At 42.0% G+C, this 21331-nt stretch overlaps 1 protein-coding gene across 1 annotated transcript in view; it reads right to left on the bottom strand.

Moving 5' to 3' along the window:
- Positions 1-21331, bottom strand: part of atp8b3 (ATPase phospholipid transporting 8B3) — a 65166-nt gene that overhangs the window by 35652 nt on the left and 8183 nt on the right. The window contains exons 12-28 of the mRNA XM_087785558.1: positions 18855-18953; positions 17961-18022; positions 17698-17770; positions 15606-15676; positions 15452-15543; positions 15215-15373; positions 14395-14483; positions 14089-14273; positions 13819-14027; positions 11986-12017; positions 11778-11934; positions 8040-8228; positions 7852-7964; positions 5788-5955; positions 3878-3989; positions 3747-3822; positions 3566-3689 (exon numbers count right to left, since the gene is read on the bottom strand). Of these exons, the coding sequence (XP_087641684.1) occupies positions 3566-3689; positions 3747-3822; positions 3878-3989; positions 5788-5955; positions 7852-7964; positions 8040-8228; positions 11778-11934; positions 11986-12017; positions 13819-14027; positions 14089-14273; positions 14395-14483; positions 15215-15373; positions 15452-15543; positions 15606-15676; positions 17698-17770; positions 17961-18022; positions 18855-18953 (2010 nt within the window). The remainder of the gene's footprint in view (positions 1-3565; positions 3690-3746; positions 3823-3877; positions 3990-5787; positions 5956-7851; positions 7965-8039; positions 8229-11777; positions 11935-11985; positions 12018-13818; positions 14028-14088; positions 14274-14394; positions 14484-15214; positions 15374-15451; positions 15544-15605; positions 15677-17697; positions 17771-17960; positions 18023-18854; positions 18954-21331) is intronic.

Raw genomic sequence — 21331 nt, 5'->3', positions numbered from 1 at the left:
CACACGCATGAAAAGAACAAATGTTAAAACTTAATTGTTTGATTTTAGTTGAAATTTTTTTGATTTTAGTTGAAAATTGTTGGATTATAGTTGAAAATTGTTTGATTTTAGTTGAAAATTGTTGGATTATAGTTGAAAATTGTTGATTATAGTTGAAAATTGTGTGATTATAGTTGAAAATTGTTGATTATAGTTGAAAATTGTTGATTATAGTTGAAAATTGTTTGATTATATTTGAAAATTGTTTGATTATAGTTGAAAATTGTTTGATTATAGTTGAAAATTGTTTGATTATAGTTGAAAATTGTGTGATTATAGTTGAAAATTGTTGATTATAGTTGAAAATTGTTGATTATAGTTGAAAATTGTTTGATTATATTTGAAAATTGTTTGATTATAGTTGAAAATTGTTTGATTATAGTTGAAAATTGTTTGATTATAGTTGAAAATTGTTTGATTACAGTTGAAAATTGTTTGATTATAGTTGAAAATCGATTGATTATAGTTGAAAATTGTTGATTATAGTTGAAAATTGTTTGATTATAGTTGAAAATTGTTTGATTATAGTTGAAAATCGATTGATTATAGTTGAAAATTGTTGATTATAGTTGAAAATTGTTGATTATAGTTGAAAATTGTTTGATTATAGTTGAAAATTGTTTGATTTTAGTTGAAAATTGTTGGATTATAGTTGAAAATTGTTTGATTTTAGTTGAAAATTGTTGGATTATAGTTGAAAATTGTTGATTATAGTTGAAAATTGTGTGATTATAGTTGAAAATTGTTGATTATAGTTGAAAATTGTTGATTATAGTTGAAAATTGTTTGATTATATTTGAAAATTGTTTGATTATAGTTGAAAATTGTTTGATTATAGTTGAAAATTGTTTGATTATAGTTGAAAATTGTGTGATTATAGTTGAAAATTGTTGATTATAGTTGAAAATTGTTGATTATAGTTGAAAATTGTTTGATTATATTTGAAAATTGTTTGATTATAGTTGAAAATTGTTTGATTATAGTTGAAAATTGTTTGATTATAGTTGAAAATTGTTTGATTACAGTTGAAAATTGTTTGATTATAGTTGAAAATCGATTGATTATAGTTGAAAATTGTTGATTATAGTTGAAAATTGTTTGATTATAGTTGAAAATTGTTTGATTATAGTTGAAAATTGTTTGATTATAGTTGAAAATCGATTGATTATAGTTGAAAATTGTTGATTATAGTTGAAAATTGTTGATTATAGTTGAAAATTGTTTGATTATAGTTGAAAATTGTTTGATTATAGTTGAAAATTGTTTGATTATAGTTGAAAATTGTTTGTTTGATTATAGTTGAAAATTGTTTGATTATAGTTGAAAATTGTTTGATTATAGTTGAAAATTGTTTGATTACAGTTGAAAATTGTTTGATTATAGTTGAAAATTGTTTGTTTGATTATAGTTGAAAATTGTTTGATTACAGTTGAAAATTGTTTGATTATAGTTGAAAATCGATTGATTATAGTTCAAAATTGTTGATTATAGTTGAAAATTGTTTGATTATAGTTGAAAATTGTTTGATTATAGTTGAAAATCGATTGATTATAGTTGAAAATTGTTGATTATAGTTGAAAATTGTTGATTATAGTTGAAAATTGTTTGATTATAGTTGAAAATTGTTTGATTTTAGTTGAAAATTGTTGGATTATAGTTGAAAATTGTTTGATTTTAGTTGAAAATTGTTGGATTATAGTTGAAAATTGTTGATTATAGTTGAAAATTGTGTGATTATAGTTGAAAATTGTTGATTATAGTTGAAAATTGTTGATTATAGTTGAAAATTGTTTGATTATATTTGAAAATTGTTTGATTATAGTTGAAAATTGTTTGATTATAGTTGAAAATTGTTTGATTATAGTTGAAAATTGTTTGATTATAGTTGAAAATCGATTGATTATAGTTGAAAATTGTTGATTATAGTTGAAAATTGTTGATTATAGTTGAAAATTGTTTGATTATAGTTGAAAATTGTTTGATTATAGTTGAAAATTGTTTGATTATAGTTGAAAATTGTTTGTTTGATTATAGTTGAAAATTGTTTGATTATAGTTGAAAATTGTTTGATTATAGTTGAAAATTGTTTGATTACAGTTGAAAATTGTTTGATTATAGTTGAAAATTGTTTGTTTGATTATAGTTGAAAATTGTTTGATTACAGTTGAAAATTGTTTGATTATAGTTGAAAATCGATTGATTATAGTTCAAAATTGTTGATTATAGTTGAAAATTGTTTGATTATAGTTGAAAATTGTTTGATTATAGTTGAAAATCGATTGATTATAGTTGAAAATTGTTGATTATAGTTGAAAATTGTTGATTATAGTTGAAAATTGTTTGATTATAGTTGAAAATTGTTTGATTTTAGTTGAAAATTGTTGGATTATAGTTGAAAATTGTTTGATTTTAGTTGAAAATTGTTGGATTATAGTTGAAAATTGTTTGATTATAGTTGAAAATTGTTTGATTATAGTTGAAAATCGATTGATTATAGTTGAAAATTGTTGATTATAGTTGAAAATTGTTGATTATAGTTGAAAATTGTTTGATTATAGTTGAAAATTGTTTGATTTTAGTTGAAAATTGTTGGATTATAGTTGAAAATTGTTTGATTACAGTTGAAAATTGTTTGATTATAGTTGAAAATCGATTGATTATAGTTCAAAATTGTTGATTATAGTTGAAAATTGTTTGATTACAGTTGAAAATTGTTTGATTATAGTTGAAAATCGATTGATTACAGTTGAAAATTGTTGGATTATAGTTGAAAATCGATTGATTATATTTGAAAATTGTTGATTATAGTTGAAAATCGATTGATTACAGTTGAAAATTGTTTGATTATAGTTGAAAATCGATTGATTACAGTTGAAAATTGTTTGATTATAGTTGAAAATCGATTGATTATAGTTGAAAATTGTTGATTATAGTTGAAAATTGTTGATTATAGTTGAAAATTGTTTGATTATAGTTGAAAATTGTTTGATTACAGTTGAAAATTGTTTGATTACAGTTGAAAATTGTTTGATTATAGTTGAAAATCGATTGATTATAGTTGAAAATTGTTGATTATAGTTGAAAATTGTTGATTATAGTTGAAAATTGTTTGATTATAGTTGAAAATTGTTTGATTATAGTTAAAAATTGTTGATTAAAGTTGAAAATTGTTTAATTATAGATGAAAATTGATTGATTATAGTTGAAAATTGATTCTAGTTGAAAATTGTTTGAAAACACGTGTCATCGGATGAACCAGCAGGAACTGTTGACAGAGTTTGTGTTTCACTCTCTCACTAGTTAGTTTCTAATAGTTACAGGTTAAAAGTTAATGTTGGTTAAACAAACTTATATTAACGCCTCTTTCTCAAGTCGCTGCAACAACTGTTCCTCAAAATAATCAACAAAAAATGAATCCAATCGTTCTTTCATGTTTTGAAAGTCTGCAACAGAAGCTCTTTCTTTCTAAAGACTCAAAAGACTCAAATCATCTTCCGATCAAAGGTCCAGACGAAGCTTTGCTCACGAGCTCTGATCCGCTCAGAACCACAGCCGTCTCGGCTCCGATCACGTCCTTCTCCACGGCCCAGACCTCCGTCTCTCTGGTGCCGCAGAAGCTGGTCTCCGGGTCGGACGACTGCAGGATCCGTCTGTGGACGAACACAGAGCCGTGACTGCGTCGTGACCCTGGAGGATCCAGAACCCACCTCAGCTCCGGCCCCTCCAGAACCCTGGTGCTCGGGTCCAGCAGTCTGCAGGAGTACGCGATGTTGACGGCGGTCTCTGAGCGGAACCAGGATGTCAGTGAACGTCTGCTTTGACCTTGACCTGTCCATACCTTTCTTGTCTCCGGTCAGAACCCACACCTTGATCCCGGCTCGTCGGATCAGAGCCACGGTCTCGGGGACGCCGTCCTGGAGTCGGTCCTCGATCGCAGTCACGCCCAGAAGCTGAAGAGACGATTGAACATGAAATTAAACTTTCTTTGAGAAATGATGTTTTATTCATTTATTTCAACGATACCCTGAAATATTATCTACGTTTAAAGGTTACAGTTTATAGTTTGATATTTTTGGTGGGTAGGTGGGTCGGTGGGTAGGTAGGTAGGTAGGTAGGTAGGTAGGTAGGTAGGTAGGTGGGTGGGTAGGTAGGTAGGTAGGTAGGTAGGTAGGTAGGTAGGTAGGTAGGTAGGTAGGTAGGTAGGTAGGTAGGTAGGTGGGTAGGTGGGTAGGTAGGTAGGTAGGTAGGTAGGTGGGTAGGTAGGTAGGTAGGTAGGTGGGTAGGTAGGTAGGTAGGTAGGTAGGTAGGTAGGTAGGTGGGTAGGTGGGTAGGTAGGTAGGTAGGTAGGTAGGTAGGTAGGTGGGTAGGTGGGTAGGTAGGTAGGTAGGTAGGTGGGTAGGTGGGTAGGTAGGTAGGTAGGTAGGTAGGTAGGTAGGTAGGTGGGTAGGTAGGTAGGTAGGTAGGTAGGTGGGTGGGTAGGTAGGTAGGTAGGTAGGTAGGTGGGTAGGTAGGTAGGTAGGTAGGTGGGTAGGTAGGTAGGTAGGTAGGTAGGTAGGTAGGTAGGTAGGTAGGTAGGTAGGTAGGTAGGTAGGTAGGTAGGTAGGTAGGTGGGTGGGTGGGTGGGTGGGTGGGTGGGTGGGTGGGTAGGTAGGTAGGTGGGTGGGTGGGTGGGTGGGTGGGTGGGTAGGTAGGTAGGTAGGTAGGTAGGTAGGTAGGTAGGTAGGTAGGTAGGTAGGTAGGTAGGTAGGTAGGTAGGTAGGTAGGTAGGTAGGTAGGTAGGTAGGTAGGTAGGTAGGTAGGTAGGTAGGTAGGTAGGTGGGTGGGTGGGTGGGTGGGTGGGTGGGTGGGTGGGTGGGTAGGTAGGTAGGTAGGTAGGTAGGTAGGTAGGTAGGTGGGTGGGTGGGTGGGTGGGTGGGTGGGTGGGTGGGTGGGTGGGTGGGTGGGTGGGTGGGTGGGTGGGTGGGTGGGTGGGTGGGTGGGTGGGTGGGTAGGTAGGTAGGTAGGTAGGTAGGTAGGTAGGTAGGTAGGTAGGTAGGTAGGTAGGTAGGTAGGTAGGTAGGTAGGTAGGTGGGTGGGTGGGTGGGTGGGTGGGTGGGTAGGTAGGTAGGTAGGTAGGTAGGTAGGTAGGTAGGTAGGTAGGTAGGTAGGTAGGTAGGTAGGTAGGTAGGTAGGTAGGTAGGTAGGTAGGTAGGTGGGTAGGTAGGTAGGTAGGTAGGTACTTAAGTTCTTAAGTTCGTAAGTAAGTTCATACTTAAGTAAGTAAGTAACAGTTATTTATAAAGATCTTTCTAGACCAGGGTCACAAAGCACTTGAACAATATAAAAAAACCAGACACAGTTAAAAATACCTAGAGATTTAGAAACTAAAAAGATATGATGTAACTGTTCAGAAATACATGTTAGTTCACAACTTAGATGTAGTGAGAGCGCCACCTAGTTTCTTACACGTCTGATCAACCTTCTTCATCTTTCAGCAGGTTGACCCCTGAACCTGGTAGTTCAATCATCAGCCTTTGTTGTTGTTCATCTTTCACCTGGTGTTGGTTCATAACCTCACGTGCACGGAAGATTCTAAAGGTTTTCCAGTTCAAATACTTACGCTGAGCTAATGATGAACTTGAAGCTCATCAATGTTTGTAAAACATCTCGACTGAAGCGATACACGTGTGAAAGTATTGAAAAGTATTGAAAACAAACAAACACAGGTGTCAAAACAGCATTAAACCTCTGAAGTCAACCATCATCTACCGTCAGTTCTCTCTCCATCTCATCGTACACACTCTCCAACACTTGGTCGCGATCACTGGTCGCCATGTTGGCGGCCCGGCCCAGGGTCTTCCTCCACTGCTCCCATGATGCCTCAGGAACAGGTCGGACCGCCACACACAAGGTCCGGAGGCAGGACCGGGCGAAGATCTGAACGTGAAGACAATAGTTTAAATGTGTGGTCAGGAATGTTACGAGCTGCTGTGATCATACGAGTCATGAATATTAGCTGCTCTAACATTGACCTTGAACTTCTTATATTAACCTTGAACTTCTTATATTAACCTTGAACTTCTTATATTGACCTCGAACTTCTTATATTAACCTTGAACTTCTTATATTGACCTCGAACTTCTTATATTAACCTTGAACTTCTTATATTGACCTTGAACTTCTTATATTTACCTTTAACTTCTTATATTGACCTTGAACTTCTTATATTAACCTTGAACTTCTTATATTGACCTTGAACTTCTTATATTGACCTTGAACTTCTTATATTAACCTTGAACTGACGTAAGTAAGTAAGTGCGTAAGTACGTAAGTAAGTAATTAAGTACGTAAGTAAGTGCGTAAGTACGTAAGAAAGTAAGTAAGTACGTAAGTAAGTAAGTAAGTAAGTTTGTAACTAAGTAAGTAAGTAAGTAAGTAAGTAAGAAAGAAAGTAAGTTCGTAAGTAAGAAAGTTCGTAAGTAAGTATGTAAGTAAATAAGTAAGTAAGTAAGTTCGTAAGTAAGTATGTATGTAAGTAAGTAAGTAAGTTCGTAATTAAGTAAGTAAGTAAGTAAGTAAGAAAGTAAGTAAGTAAGAAAGTAAGTAAGTGAGTAAGTAAGTAAGTTTGTAAGTAAGTAAGTAAGTAAGTAACTAAGTAAGTAAGTAAGTAAGAAAGAAAGTAAGTGAGTGAGTAAGTAAGTTCGTAAGTAAGTATGTAAGTAAATAAGTAAGTAAGTAAGTAAGTAAGTTCGTAAGTAAGTATGTAAGTAAGTAAGTTCGTAATTAAGTAAGTAAGTAAGTAAGTAAGTTCGTAATTAAGTAAGTAAGTAAGTTCGTAAGTAAGTAAGTTAGTAAGTAAGTTCGTAAGTAAGTAAGTAAGTAAGTTCGTAATTAAGTAAGTAAGTAAGTTCGTAAGTAAGTTAGTAAGTAAGTAAGTAAGTAAGTTCGTAATTAAGTAAGTAAGTAAGTTCGTAATTAAGTAAGTAAGTAAGTTCGTAAGTAAGTTAGTAAGTAAGTAAGTTCGTAATTAAGTAAGTAAGTAAGTTCGTAAGTAAGTTAGTAAGTAAGTAAGTTAGTAAGTAAGTAAGTTAGTAAGACAACATAAGACATCTAAGGAGGAACCTGGCAATGACTAGAAAGTAAGAACCAGAATTTTAAAATGATCCTGAAAGAAACTGGCAGCCAGTGAAGAGTTTGAAGGAGAAATGTGAGTTCTTCTACTAGAGCAGCCAGTGAAGAGTTTGAAGGAGAAATGTGAGTTCTTCTACTAGAGCGGCCAGTGAAGAGTTTGAAGGAGAAATGTGAGTTCTTCTACTAGAGCAGTCAGTGAAGAGTTTGAAGGAGAAATGTGAGTTCTTCTACTAGAGCAGCCAGTGAAGAGTTTGAAGGAGAAATGTGAGTTATTCTACTAGAGCAGTCAGTGAAGAGTTTGAAGGAGAAATGTGAGTTCTTCTACTAGAGCAGCCAGTGAAGAGTTTGAAGGAGAAATGTGAGTTCTTCTACTAGAGCAGCCAGTGAAGAGTTTGAAGGAGAAATGTGAGTTCTTCTACTAGAGCAGCCAGTGAAGAGTTTGAAGGAGAAATGTGAGTTCTTCTACTAGAGCGGCTCAGAATTCTGGCTGCAGAGTTTAGTATGTACTGCAGGCGAGACACATCCTTCTGGTTTAGACACAAAATAAACTGTCACAATAGTGTAAACAAGTTTAGTTTGACGGACTGACCTAAGTCACCCAAGCACCTACTCAACATGAAGACTGTTTGCTCCACTGAGTCATGTGACCAGGAACCAGATGAAAAAATTCAGGGAGAGTTTTGTGCGTCAGGAAAAGTTCACCTCCAGCGCTCGTTCCATCTTCTCCTGGTGTGGACCGTCACTCCGCAGTCGCTGCAGGACCACCATGTCGGCGCCCTTACAGTACAGCTTCAACCCGCCCTCGGGTTCCCGCACTGAGGAGGAGAGGTTTTCATCTTCAGTCACAAACGGGTCAAATCAATCAAGAGTCCAAGAGAAGGTGCAACAACCCAGCACAGACATGCGGCGCCTCCTGCTGGTGAAGTCCAGCAGAGCCAGCAGCTCGTACTTCCTGTGCAGGCCGAGCTCGGACACCACCAGGAACTCTCTGGTTCTAGACAGGAAGGCCCAGCCCAGCTCCCGGGCCGCGCTGACCAGCGACTCCTCGTCCGGCGATGCCGCCTGGTAGACAGGACGCTCTGGAGGGAGAAAGACTCTCAGATGATCCTTGAACACTTGAGTCATGAACCTCCTCGAAGATGATCCTTGAACACTTGAGTCAAGAACCTCCTCGAAGATGATCCTTGAACACTTGAGTCAAGAACCTCCTCGAAGATGATCCTTGAACACTTGAGTCAAGAACCTCCTCGAAGATGATCCTTGAACACTTGAGTCAAGAACCTCCTCGAAGATGATCCTTGAACACTTGAGTCAAGAACCTCCTCGAAGATGATCCTTGAACACTTGAGTCAAGAACCTCCTCGAAGATGATCCTTGAACACTTGAGTCAAGAACCTCCTCGAAGATGATCCTTGAACACTTGAGTCATGAACCTCCTCGAAGATGATCCTTGAACACTTGAGTCAAGAACCTCCTCGAAGATGATCCTTGAACACTTGAGTCAAGAACCTCCTCGAAGATGATCCTTGAACACTTGAGTCAAGAACCTCCTCGAAGATGATCCTTGAACACTTGAGTCAAGAACCTCCTCGAAGATGATCCTTGAACACTTGAGTCAAGAACCTCCTCGAAGATGATCCTTGAACACTTGAGTCAAGAACCTCCTCGAAGATGATCCTTGAACACTTGAGTCAAGAACCTCCTCGAAGATGATCCTTGAACACTTGAGTCATGAACCTCCTCGAAGATGATCCTTGAACACTTGAGTCAAGAACCTCCTCGAAGATGATCCTTGAACACTTGAGTCATGAACCTCCTCGAAGATGATCCTTGAACACTTGAGTCAAGAACCTCCTCGAAGATGATCCTTGAACACTTGAGTCAAGAACCTCCTCGAAGATGATCCTTGAACACTTGAGTCAAGAACCTCCTCGAAGATGATCCTTGAACACTTGAGTCAAGAACCTCCTCGAAGATGATCCTTGAACACTTGAGTCAAGAACCTCCTCAAAGATGATCCTTGAACACTTGAGTCAAGAACCTCCTCGAAGATGATCCTTGAACACTTGAGTCAAGAACCTCCTCGAAGATGATCCTTGAACACTTGAGTCAAGAACCTCCTCGAAGATGATCCTTGAACACTTGAGTCAAGAACCTCCTCAAAGATGATCCTTGAACACTTGAGTCAAGAACCTCCTCGAAGATGATCCTTGAACACTTGAGTCATGAACCTCCTCGAAGATGATCCTTGAACACTTGAGTCAAGAACCTCCTCAAAGATGATCCTTGAACACTTGAGTCAAGAACCTCCTCGAAGATGATCCTTGAACACTTGAGTCATGAACCTCCTCGAAGATGATCCTTGAACACTTGAGTCAAGAACCTCCTCAAAGATGATCCTTGAACACTTGAGTCAAGAACCTCCTCGAAGATGATCCTTGAACACTTGAGTCAAGAACCTCCTCAAAGATGATCCTTGAACACTTGAGTCAAGAACCTCCTCGAAGATGATCCTTGAACACTTGAGTCATGAACCTCCTCGAAGATGATCCTTGAACACTTGAGTCAAGAACCTCCTCAAAGATGATCCTTGAACACTTGAGTCAAGAACCTCCTCGAAGATGATCCTTGAACACTTGAGTCAAGAACCTCCTCGAAGATGATCCTTGAACACTTGAGTCAAGAACCTCCTTGAAGATGATCCTTAAACACTTGAGTCATGAACCTCCTCAAAGATGATCCTTCAACACTTGAGTCATGAACCTCCTCAAATATATCCTTGAACACTTGAGTCAAGAACCTCCTCGAAGATGATCCTTGAACACTTGAGTCAAGAACCTCCTCGAAGATGATCCTTGAACACTTGAGTCAAGAACCTCCTCGAAGATGATCCTTGAACACTTGAGTCATGAACCTCCTCGAAGATGATCCTTGAACACTTGAGTCAAGAACCTCCTCGAAGATGATCCTTGAACACTTGAGTCATGAACCTCCTCGAAGATGATCCTTGAACACTTGAGTCAAGAACCTCCTCGAAGATGATCCTTGAACACTTGAGTCAAGAACCTCCTCGAAGATGATCCTTGAACACTTGAGTCAAGAACCTCCTCGAAGATGATCCTTGAACACTTGAGTCAAGAACCTCCTCGAAGATGATCCTTGAACACTTGAGTCAAGAACCTCCTCAAAGATGATCCTTGAACACTTGAGTCAAGAACCTCCTCGAAGATGATCCTTGAACACTTGAGTCAAGAACCTCCTCGAAGATGATCCTTGAACACTTGAGTCAAGAACCTCCTCGAAGATGATCCTTGAACACTTGAGTCAAGAACCTCCTCAAAGATGATCCTTGAACACTTGAGTCAAGAACCTCCTCGAAGATGATCCTTGAACACTTGAGTCAAGAACCTCCTCAAAGATGATCCTTGAACACTTGAGTCAAGAACCTCCTCGAAGATGATCCTTGAACACTTGAGTCAAGAACCTCCTTGAAGATGATCCTTAAACACTTGAGTCATGAACCTCCTCAAATATATCCTTGAACACTTGAGTCAAGAACCTCCTCGAAGATGATCCTTGAACACTTGAGTCAAGAACCTCCTTAAAGATCTTCATGGTTGGTCGTTCCACTGGTTCTGTTGTCGTTACATTTACAATGGTTTTAATTTGTACGTTTAATCTAATGTGTGCGAACGTTTCATCTTGTTTTGTCAACTCTTTACTGGGACAAATGTCTCAGCTGCTGGTGATCATCAATCATCCCGGACAGATTTAAGGGGCTGATCACCAGCCAGCAGTTGTAGGCTCGTTTCCAGTCGCACCTGGTAAATCTTCGACTCCGCTCAGTTCTGCCTGCTTGTTGTTTCATCTTTGTTCCTCGGAGGTTGTAGTTCCTGACGATTCTATAGTCAGCGTTTTACAGTTACTTCGTTTTTGGTGAGTGTTTGTTTTGACATTTATTCTTTACCCGTCAGTGGATTGTGTGTCTTGATGCCCTTTCGGGATCTACCCCCATATTTTCCTCGGACTGTTATTTGAGAGAAAGAACTCTGGACTCCATTGTTATTTTTTTTTGGAATATACTGTTTTGGACCTTGTTGCCATCCTTTTTCATCAAATGGTTTTGTAACTTTTCTCCTGCCTGCTGCTTATTGTCTTTCGCTTTTGGCTCACCTTGTGATTCATGACAAAATGAAATGAATATGATTTAAAGTGAAGCTGCTATTTTATGTTTTACATTGAGCTATAACCAAGAACAGTTAGCAGCAGCTGCAGTGCAGTTTGCAACTGAGAAATAAAAGAATCATTAAACGTCATGAACACTGGATTTATACATAATATATTCCACAACTAGTGATATTAATTTTTTGGTGTTTTACACGATGATTAACTTCTATAAAGTCTTATACATTAAATGTGTTTATTATTCACGATATAACTCCATGAAAGTTTGACCAAATCTTCATAAAGCGCTGAAGTTCTTCACAAGTCAAGAACTTCACGTCTCAGATGACCTGGTGCTTCTCCAGGGACGTGAGGAGCATCACAGTCAAGAAGATCTGCCATCAGGACTGAAGCTACGTTTGAGTGACAGCGGTGTCACAGACTGACCGTGGATGAAGACGCACCTTCTTTCCACTCGACCATGACGGTGTGACAGAGCGACAGCGCCGTGAAGAAGTCTCTGACGGCCGGACACCGCCGTCCTCGCGCTCGCTCCACCAGACCCGGTGCCCACATGAACAGTCCACCGTTGGAGTAGGTGTTCCAGCTGAGATCCATGGGCTTCAGAGAGAGACCATCACTCTGGTGAAGAACAAGTGTGATCTCATGTACCTTCACGTCCTCCGCTCTCGACGAAACATCACCTGAGGAACAAACAAACATGTGGTTCCGTCAACATGTGGCTGCTGTGACTCTGACAAGGTTTCAGTTACAGGTCGACTCCCGCGAGCAGATCGCTGTTAAATATTTAATCAATGGACTTTTACTGTATCCTGCCCTTCCGTCTCAGCATCTCTGGAGGACCAAGAGTCATCCGCGGTTTATGTGAGGTCACTTCCCGAGAGAGAGCTTTGTTCCTGCGTCAGACTGCAGGAGCGCCGTGGTTATTATTACCCAGCCAACATGTGCATTAATACTGAAGATGTCCCTGTACAACTCACGGCATTATCCTCAACCACAGCCCCCATCCTTCCCCCCCATCCTCCCCCCATCCTCCCCCCCATCCTTCCCTCCCATCCTTCCCCCCCATCCTTCCCCCCATCCTCCCCCCCATCCTTCCTCCCCATCCTTCCCCCCCATCATTCCCCCCATCCTTCCTCCCCATCCTTCCCCCCCATCCTTCCCCCCCATCCTTCCCCCCCATCCTTCCCACCCCATCCTTCCCCCCCATCCTTCCCCCCATCCTTCCCCCCCATCCTTCCCCCCCATCCTTCCCACCCCATCCTTCCGCCCCCATCCTTCCCCCCCATCCTTCCCCCCCATCCTTCCCCCCCATCCTTCCCCCCCATCCTTCCGCCCCCATCCTTCCCCCCCCATCCTTCCCCCCCATCCTTCCTCCCAGTCGGTCACAGCAGGAGAAGGCAACACTGAGTCTGGTTCTGCTCATGGTTTCCTCTTAAAAGGACATTTTCTTACTGTCACGCTGTGATTCACCCTTTGTTGGGTTGTTGGATCTTTTTTGATTCTCCACCAGAGTCTTGGGTAAAGTGTACAAAATGTGAGTTCTTCTACTAGAGCGGCTCAGAATTCTGGCTGCAGAGTTTAGTATGAACTGCAGGCGAGACACATCCTTCTGGTTTAGACACTAAATAAACTGTTACTTAAATAACATTGAATTGAACTTCTTTCAAATCGCGAGCGCAGACAGTCGACCGTCGGCGCCGGAAGCGCTCGCGATATTTACCTGGAGTTCTTCCAGTAGGTTTTCTTTAAACGTCTGCCACAAACAAATTCAAAATAAAGTTTTATTTAAGTTTGTTTCTGATCAATTCTTCTCATGAGGAGCTTCCTCAGTTACGTTACAGATGAACAGTTTGAAGGTGTCGATGTTTTTAAGTGTGTTTTTGGAAGAAGACGACTGAGCTCCAGTTGCTACATTAAAATGAACAAACAATTTTCCACGTTAAACTATTCAACAATCATTTTGAAAAAGACCTTGACTACTGACCCCTAAAGGTTAACTACATGTTTATCACCACCTTTATCTTTATCTAAGTTACAGTCAAGACGTTTAGAAAAATAATTTAAAATCAAATTTAAGTCCAACTTAATCAACCAAATTTAACCCCCCGCCCCCCGCACCCACCCCCCCCCCAAACAAAACATAAAGACAACATTTTAAGAAGTATTGCAATTTTGATTTAAATCATTTTACTGCCAATTCAGGTCTTAATTGATTGTTTTTAAGGATCAACTGAAGCCGTGACTTGCTCTCTCTCCCTGATCTCTCCACACTTGTGTGTTTATTTAGCTTGAAATGTATTCAAACTCTGGAAACACCAGGTGTTTCAGTTTCTTACGAGGCTCCTCGGAGGAGGTATGCTCATAGAACGCTCCTCGAGTGTAAATCTTGCATCAAAATACTAAACTTTGAGTCAAAAAGAGGGTCATTGAACCGACATAACACAGTTGACGTCACGAGATGATTCTTCTCGGACTCTTTACCGTAGATCTCCCCGGCGACGCAGCATTGCCTGAAGAGAAGACGGTTCTGCGTCAACGTTCCCGTCTTGTCGCTGAGCAGGTATCCCACCTGGCCCAGCTCCTCGGTGAGGATGCTGTTCCTGGCCTCGGCGAACCTGTCGCCGGGCCGCCAGTACATGTCCAGGTCCCAGCCGATGAACTTGCTCTGCACCGTGTGGATCACCTCCAGCCTGCACAACGACACAAACACGCTTCAGCCGCCGCCGCTCCCTCGCCTCGGACGCCACTGACGAGATGTAGAGCGAGATGGGCAGCGCCGGGCTCAGCAGGATGACGAAGCCCCAGAAGTCCAGGAAGCCCGTGTAGACAGGGTTGGCGTCGACCACCAGGTAAGACCAGGCGTCCAGGACCTGAGCGGAGAACACGCCGCTGCCGATGGCCAGGAGCAGAGACACCAGCAGGATGGACGCCACTATCTGCACACACACACACACACACACACACACACACACACACACACACACACACACACACCGACGGCGCTTTCAGCGACTTCTTCAAACATCTTGTAATCCTCCCACTCGTTGACCCGCTCACCCCGATCACAACTCTGTTGAGAACTTTCTCCGTTTGAGTCTTCTTCACTCGCAGCTTCCCACAGTTCCTCAGGATCTTACTGTCTGCGCCTGGTATAGAATAGACAAGCGCTTAATGCAAAGGAAAGCTGCCCGTGACCCCGGACCCTCCTGCAGCCAGGAGGTGAGAGTTCACGGCCTTACGTCGGTTTCCACATATGCGCTCGTGCCCTTGAGCGAGAGGCTGAATCCTCACCGGCTCAAGAGAAGTGTGACCTCTTCGGCAGCGAGGTCACGGGCAGGAGAGAACTTCCCTCGCAGGGAATCGATGAAGTTACACTTTATGTTTCTAATGCAAATCTCACAGCGAGCGCTTTAGACGCGAAGCACATGACGTCACATGCAAATCCTTGAAAGGGTCGAAAGAAAAGCAGCGTTTGTCAGACCCGTGCGAGGACGCCACGAGTTATCATCGGGACGGACCGGGGTCGCGCCGATGGATAAACCACTGATTGATGATTTAAAACCTATCTCCCGAGGAATTTGATCTATAGATCCGTGGAAGTGAGAGGGTCAGAGCCGCCAGATCCACGACACCTCGTCCAGTAACATCCGATCAATGAACACTTAAAGACGGCGTGTGGTCTGAGTGATGTTGAGAGACCCGCCTTTTCAGGTCCGCAAGAGTTAAGCGCCCGTTCATAATTTGTGGCTTAATGCATTGGAACATCTTTGAAGGAGAGCGAGGTTGAGCTGGAGATCACCCGACAACAAGAATATATGGCTTAAGAACTTCAGAAGCGCGTCTCTCCGAGCGGAACAAAGGAAGGCGTCCCTCGTACCCGTGTACACGACCAGGCCGTAGGCCAGCTTGGTGTTGCGCAGGACGGTTCCTCGCAGGAGGACGTGCTCGTTGTCCAGCGGGTGGCGCTCTCCCCGCCACAGCAGTTGACCTCTGAAGGTGTACAGGCGGTCGTTGGGCTCTTCACACAGCAAAACGCCTGGAAAACGAGAGAGAACTGAGCGACTCGTGAGGATCCGTCGTGGATTCTATGGATTCTACTGGGACAACAAGGTACCGTCGAAGGCGGCGAGCATCTTGTCCGGGGTGTCGGAGGTCAGAGCGTTGTGTGTGGCCTTGAGAGCTTGGCGGTACTTTAGGTTTGTCTCCCTGTACGAAGGAAAAGTTTACAGCTTAAACACTTGTACATCATTCTACGGTACGACATTTACCCGTCGACGTCTGCCGTCTCCACGTACGACAGACTGTGAGGCTCAGAGCTGCACAGCAGAAGGACGTCTGCCTGTCGAACAAACACATGTTTCTATGATCCTGCCATGACATCCACGCCTCTAGAAATACAAGTTAATCTGACTTGAGTCACAGAGCGACTCCTCCTTGAGTTCTTAACTCACAGCTCAGCAGCGACGAAGAAACTAAACCAGACTTTCTTCCTCATTCTACCATTAGATGTTTGATCTTCCTGAACAAACTCAAGTGTGTTGCCTGTTCATAAAACCCTCAAGTCATAGTTATTTGTAAAGATCAAGTATTGATTCAACCCTGGAACCTCATCAGCTCGATAACCAGAGTTTCAGTTCTGCCACGTTGAGCTGTACAGTGTTCTCTGTAGTGTAGAAGACTGAAGGTCCTCAAAATACAAATGTTGACGAGTGCAGTCATGAACATCACTGCGAGTTCACTTCCTGAGAACAGCTTCCATCCGTCGGAAGATGAAGTACGTTGAGCCGGATCACGAGAACTAACAGAACCCTCCAGTTGAACCTTTGAGACAAAATGCTGCCAACGTTGACAGAAGATTCCGTCTCAGTGGTAGAAGTGAATCAGCATCTGCTGGATCAGATGGAACCATGTTCTGCTGCCACCAGCACCGTTGACAACCGTGTCAACTGTCAGGACAATCAAGAACCAGAGCCAGCAGTGGATCCACGTCTGTGATAGAACCTTCGTTCCACACCATCTCAACCAACATTCAAACCTCTTGTGGAGCAAAGGCCAGAACCACGTGGGTGGAGGCGTAAAGAGTTAAAGGTACAGAATCACAGACTTCCTAGACTCTAGTCCAACTTGAGAATAGGGACCAACTGGAGAATAGGGACCAACTGGAGAATAGGGACCAACTTGAGAATAGGGACCAACTTGAGAATAGGGACCAACTTGAGAATAGGGACCAACTTGAGAATAGGGACCAACTGGAGAATAGGGACCAAGTGGAGAATAGGGACCAAGTGGAGAATAGGGTCCAACTTGAGAATAGGGACCAACTGGAGAATAGGGACCAACTGGAGAATAGGGACCAACTGGAGAATAGGGACCAACTGGAGGATAGGGTCCAACTGGAGAATAGGGACCAACTGGAGAATAGGGACCAAGTGGAGAATAGGGTCCAACTTGAGAATAGGGACCAAGTGGAGAATAGGGACCAAGTGGAGAATAGGGACCAACTGGAGAATAGGGACCAAGTGGAGAATAGGGACCAACTTGAGAATAGGGACCAACTGGAGAATAGGGACCAACTGGAGAATAGGGACCAAGTGGAGAATAGGGTCCAACTTGAGAATAGGGACCGAATGGAGAATAGGGACCAACTGGAGAATAGGGACCAACTGGAGAATAGGGTCCAACTGGAGAATAGGGACCAAGTGGAGAATAGGGACCAAGTGGAGAATAGGGACCAACTTGAGAATAGGGACCAACTGGAGAACAGGGACCAACTGGAGAATAGGGTCCAACTGGAAAATAGGGACCAACTGGAGAATAGGGTCCAACTGGAGAATAGGGACATCATGGGGGAGTATTGGTGAAGTGTCCAGAAACGAGTCGTACCGAGGAGGTTCCTGAGGGCGTCCCTCACCGTGTCATGTATAGAAGAGCCGTGAAGACAATGTTGATGTTCGTGTGGATTGCTTTGTGACATCATCTGTTTGGCTTCGTCCTGTAGCGAATTAAATCCAACATCCCGTTGACCTGGTCGTGGCTTCACTTACTCCAGTCGACAACCTCTGGTTCAACTTCAACAGGAGCAGCATCATCACAAAGTTCTCACTAATAAACACGACTCGTTCGAAACTAAAGCCTCTGAAAGATTCACTGAACTGGTTCAACACAACATGAAGACCAGGGTTCTTCAGGTGGACGACAACAATACTGACAGGTCATGCAAAATAAATAATAAATAATAATAATTCAATAATTCAGTGTTTCTGATCCAGAAAGTGCCAGAAAGTCATTGTTAAAACGAGCTCAATAGTCAGACGTGTTAGAATCTGAAGCTGTTTTTAAACCGAAGCGTGACGTGCTCACCGGAATAACCTGGTCTTTATGAATCCGGAGAACATCTCCCACGCAGATGTCCCTCCAGCGCGCCGCTCTGAAACTGAGGCAGAAGATAAGCAGCAGCAACATCTAAAGATCTCACACAGAAACATTTTTAACATCCTGTCTTTTGGTTTGTTTCAGCAGGTGCTTCTCAAGAGTCCTGGAGGGATTCACACGTCATTAGAGCTTCATTAGAAGCTTGTTTCAAGCCGCGGTCCTGCAGGAGTCAACGCCGTCTTCGTCCTCACCTCTGGGACACCAGCAGGTCACAAGGTCTGGAGTTGATCTCCGAGTCACTGCGTCTCCTGGCCTTGAGTGGAGACAGAGAGGAGGATGAGAGAGAGGAGGATGAGAGAGGAGGAGGAGAGAGAGGAGGATGAGAGAGAGGAGGATGAGAGAGAGGAGGATGAGAGAGAGGAGGATGAGAGAGGAGGAGGAGAGAGAGGAGGATGAGAGAGAGGAGGATGAGAGAGAGGAGCATGAGAGAGAGGAGGATGAGAGAGAGGAGGAGGAGAGAGAGGAGGATGAGAGAGAGGAGGATGAGAGAGGAGGAGGAGAGAGAGGAGGATGAGAGAGAGGAGGATGAGAGAGGAGGAGAGAGAGAGGAGGATGAGAGAGAGGAGGATGAGAGAGAGAAGCCTGAGGAGCCTGAGGAGCCCGAGGAGCCTGAGGAGCCTGAGGAGCCTGAGGAGCCTGAGGAGCCTGAGGAGCCTGAGGAGCCTGAGGAGCCTGAGGAGCCTGAGGAGCATCTCCACGGCAGCAAGAGTGATGGACGGAGATGTGTGAGAGGCAGTGAAAGGTCTAGCAGCAGAAAAGGAGAGACGCCATTACGGGGCTCCACGGTGACACCGGCCCGGAGATTTACAGCCGCACTAAATGATTAGTCAATAGTAAAGGGTCAAGCGAGCGTTTCACCCACAGCTGTTAACGACCGTAACTCAGCGAAGCACTTAAGCAGAGGATCCTGCAGGAGAAACATCACGTTCCACAGGAGGAGCTTTAACGACGGAGGAGATCCTTAATGCTGCCGGGACGACTGCTTCGGTCAATGAGGGAGAGGACGAGGAGTCGATGAAGGAGGGAGAGGGAGAGGGAGAGGGAGAGAGAGAGGGAGAGGGAGAGAGAGAGAGGAGGTGAAGTACCTGGTCTCGGATCAGGTCCTTCAGGCTCCTCAGAGACAGAACCAGGACCAGAGGCAACAGAGTGATGTACCAGGGAAGAGATGAAATCGCAGGAACAGTCTGGAACAAACGTGTAGATGAAAGTCAGTTTCATTCATTCTTTCTTTTTCTACCGCTTTTTCCCTTAGGGGGGGTCACAGGGAGACTGGAGTCTATCCCAGCTTCATAGGGTGAGAGGCAGGGGACACCCTGGACAGGACCCCAGTCTGGCTCAGGACACACAGAGACAGACAACCATTCACACACACACTCATACCTACAGACAATTTCCTCAACTTCTCAATCAACCTCTGTATGTTTCTGGACTGTGGGAGGAAACCGGAGTGTCCGGAGTAAACCCACACAACACAGGAGAACAAACTAACTACACATTTCATAATATTTACAAATGTTTATTTGACATTGAGATACTTGGTTCAAACTGAAGAAACTTTCTATGACGTTCAACCATATAGTGTTTTGTAAAACGTTGTTACGACACGTTTATTAGGGTTAATGGTAGAAGATATTGAAATATGTGCGACATTCGATATTAGTGTCTTGAAGTGCGATGTCGGTATTAATGCCATTTTTTTCTTTCACCTAAAGATGTAGCCATGAGTACAGTAGTGAAGGTCTGAGGGTTTATAGAAGGAAAAAGATGATTTTTCACTTTCGTTTATTTCAACGCTTTGGTGTCGACATGATGGTAGAAAAATATCTCTTCTAACGCTCAGTCTCGCGGGACTTACATCGGTTTCCTGTGAAACTGAGCGACATCAGAGAGGAGCCGCCGGCGCGTCGTGATATCACCAAATCAATAATAAATCCTTGTACACGCACACATAACACTTTATAAATGATGCTAACAACTTAGCTCGTTAGCATACGATGAAGACGCACACATAACACTTTATAAATGATGCTAACAACTTAGCTCGCTAGCATACGGTGAAGACGCACACATAACACTTTATAAATGATGCTAACAAATTAGCTCGTTAGCATACGGTGAAGATGCACACATAACACTTTATAAATGATGCTAACAACTTAGCTCGTTAGCATATGGTGAAGACGCACACATAACACTTTATAAATGACGCTAACAACTTAGCTTGTTAGCATACGGTGAAGACGCACACATAACACTTTATAAATGACGCTAACAACTTAGCTCGTTAGCATACGGTGAAGACGCACACATAACACTTTATAAATGACGCTAACAACTTAGCTCGTTAGCATACGGTGAAGACGGACAGGTTTGTTTGGAAGTTCACGATCTTCTAAGAAAACAACTGAGACGAGATGAAAAGTTCTTACAATATGTTGCTTTAACAAAGGAGGTTGAAAGAGACGAGTGACTGGATCACTAGTGTTTGACTAGATCATAAGTTAGTATTACTTCACTGGATCACTAGTGTTTGACTAGTTCATAAGTTAGTATTACTTCACTGGATCACTAGTGTTTGACTAGTTCATAAGTTAGTATTACTTCACTGGATCACTAGTGTTTGACTAGATCATAAGTTAGTATTACTTCACTGGATCACTAGTGTTTGACTAGATCATAAGTTAGTATTACTTCACTGGATCACTAGTGTTTGACTAGATCATAAGTTAGTATTACTTCACTGGATCACTAGTGTTTGACTAGATCACAAGTTAGTATTACTTCACTGGATCACTAGTGTTTGACTAGATCATAAGTTAGTATTACTTCACTGGATCACTAGTGTTTGACTAGATCATAAGTTAGTATTACTTCACTGGATCACTAGTGTTTGACTAGATCATAAGTTAGTATTACTTCACTGGATCACTAGTGTTTGACTAGATCATAAGTTAGTATTACTTCACTGGATCACTAGTGTTTGACTAGATCATAAGTTAGTATTACTTCACTGGATCACTAGTGTTTGACTAGATCATAAGTTAGTATTACTTCACTGGATCACTAGTGTTTGACTAGATCATAAGTTAGTATTACTTCACTGGATCACTAGTGTTTGACTAGATCATAAGTTAGTATTACTTCACTGGATCACTAGTGTTTGACGAGATCATAAGTTAGTATTACTTCACTGGATCACTAGTGTTTGACTAGATCATAAGTTAGTATTACTTCACTGGACCACTAGTGTTTGACTAGATCATAAGTTAGTATTCCTTCACTGGATTACCAGTGTTGGACTAGATCATAAGTTAGTATTACTTCACTGGATCACTAGTGTTTGACTAGATCATAAGTTAGTATTACTTCACTGGATCACTAGTGTTTGACTAGATCATAAGTTAGTATTACTTCACTGGATCACTAGTGTTTGACTAGATCATAAGTTAGTATTACTTCACTGGATCACTATCGTTTGACTAGATCATAAGTTAGTATTCCTTCACTGGATCACTATCGTTTGACTAGATCATAAGTTAGTATTCCTTCACTGGATCACTAT

This window comes from Callionymus lyra, chromosome 2 (genome assembly GCF_982586985.1).
Source record: "Callionymus lyra chromosome 2, fCalLyr1.hap1.1, whole genome shotgun sequence".
Taxonomy (NCBI): domain Eukaryota; kingdom Metazoa; phylum Chordata; class Actinopteri; order Syngnathiformes; family Callionymidae; genus Callionymus; species Callionymus lyra.
The sequence above is the reverse complement of the archived record's forward strand: the minus strand, read 5'-3'. Positions and strand labels throughout refer to the sequence as shown.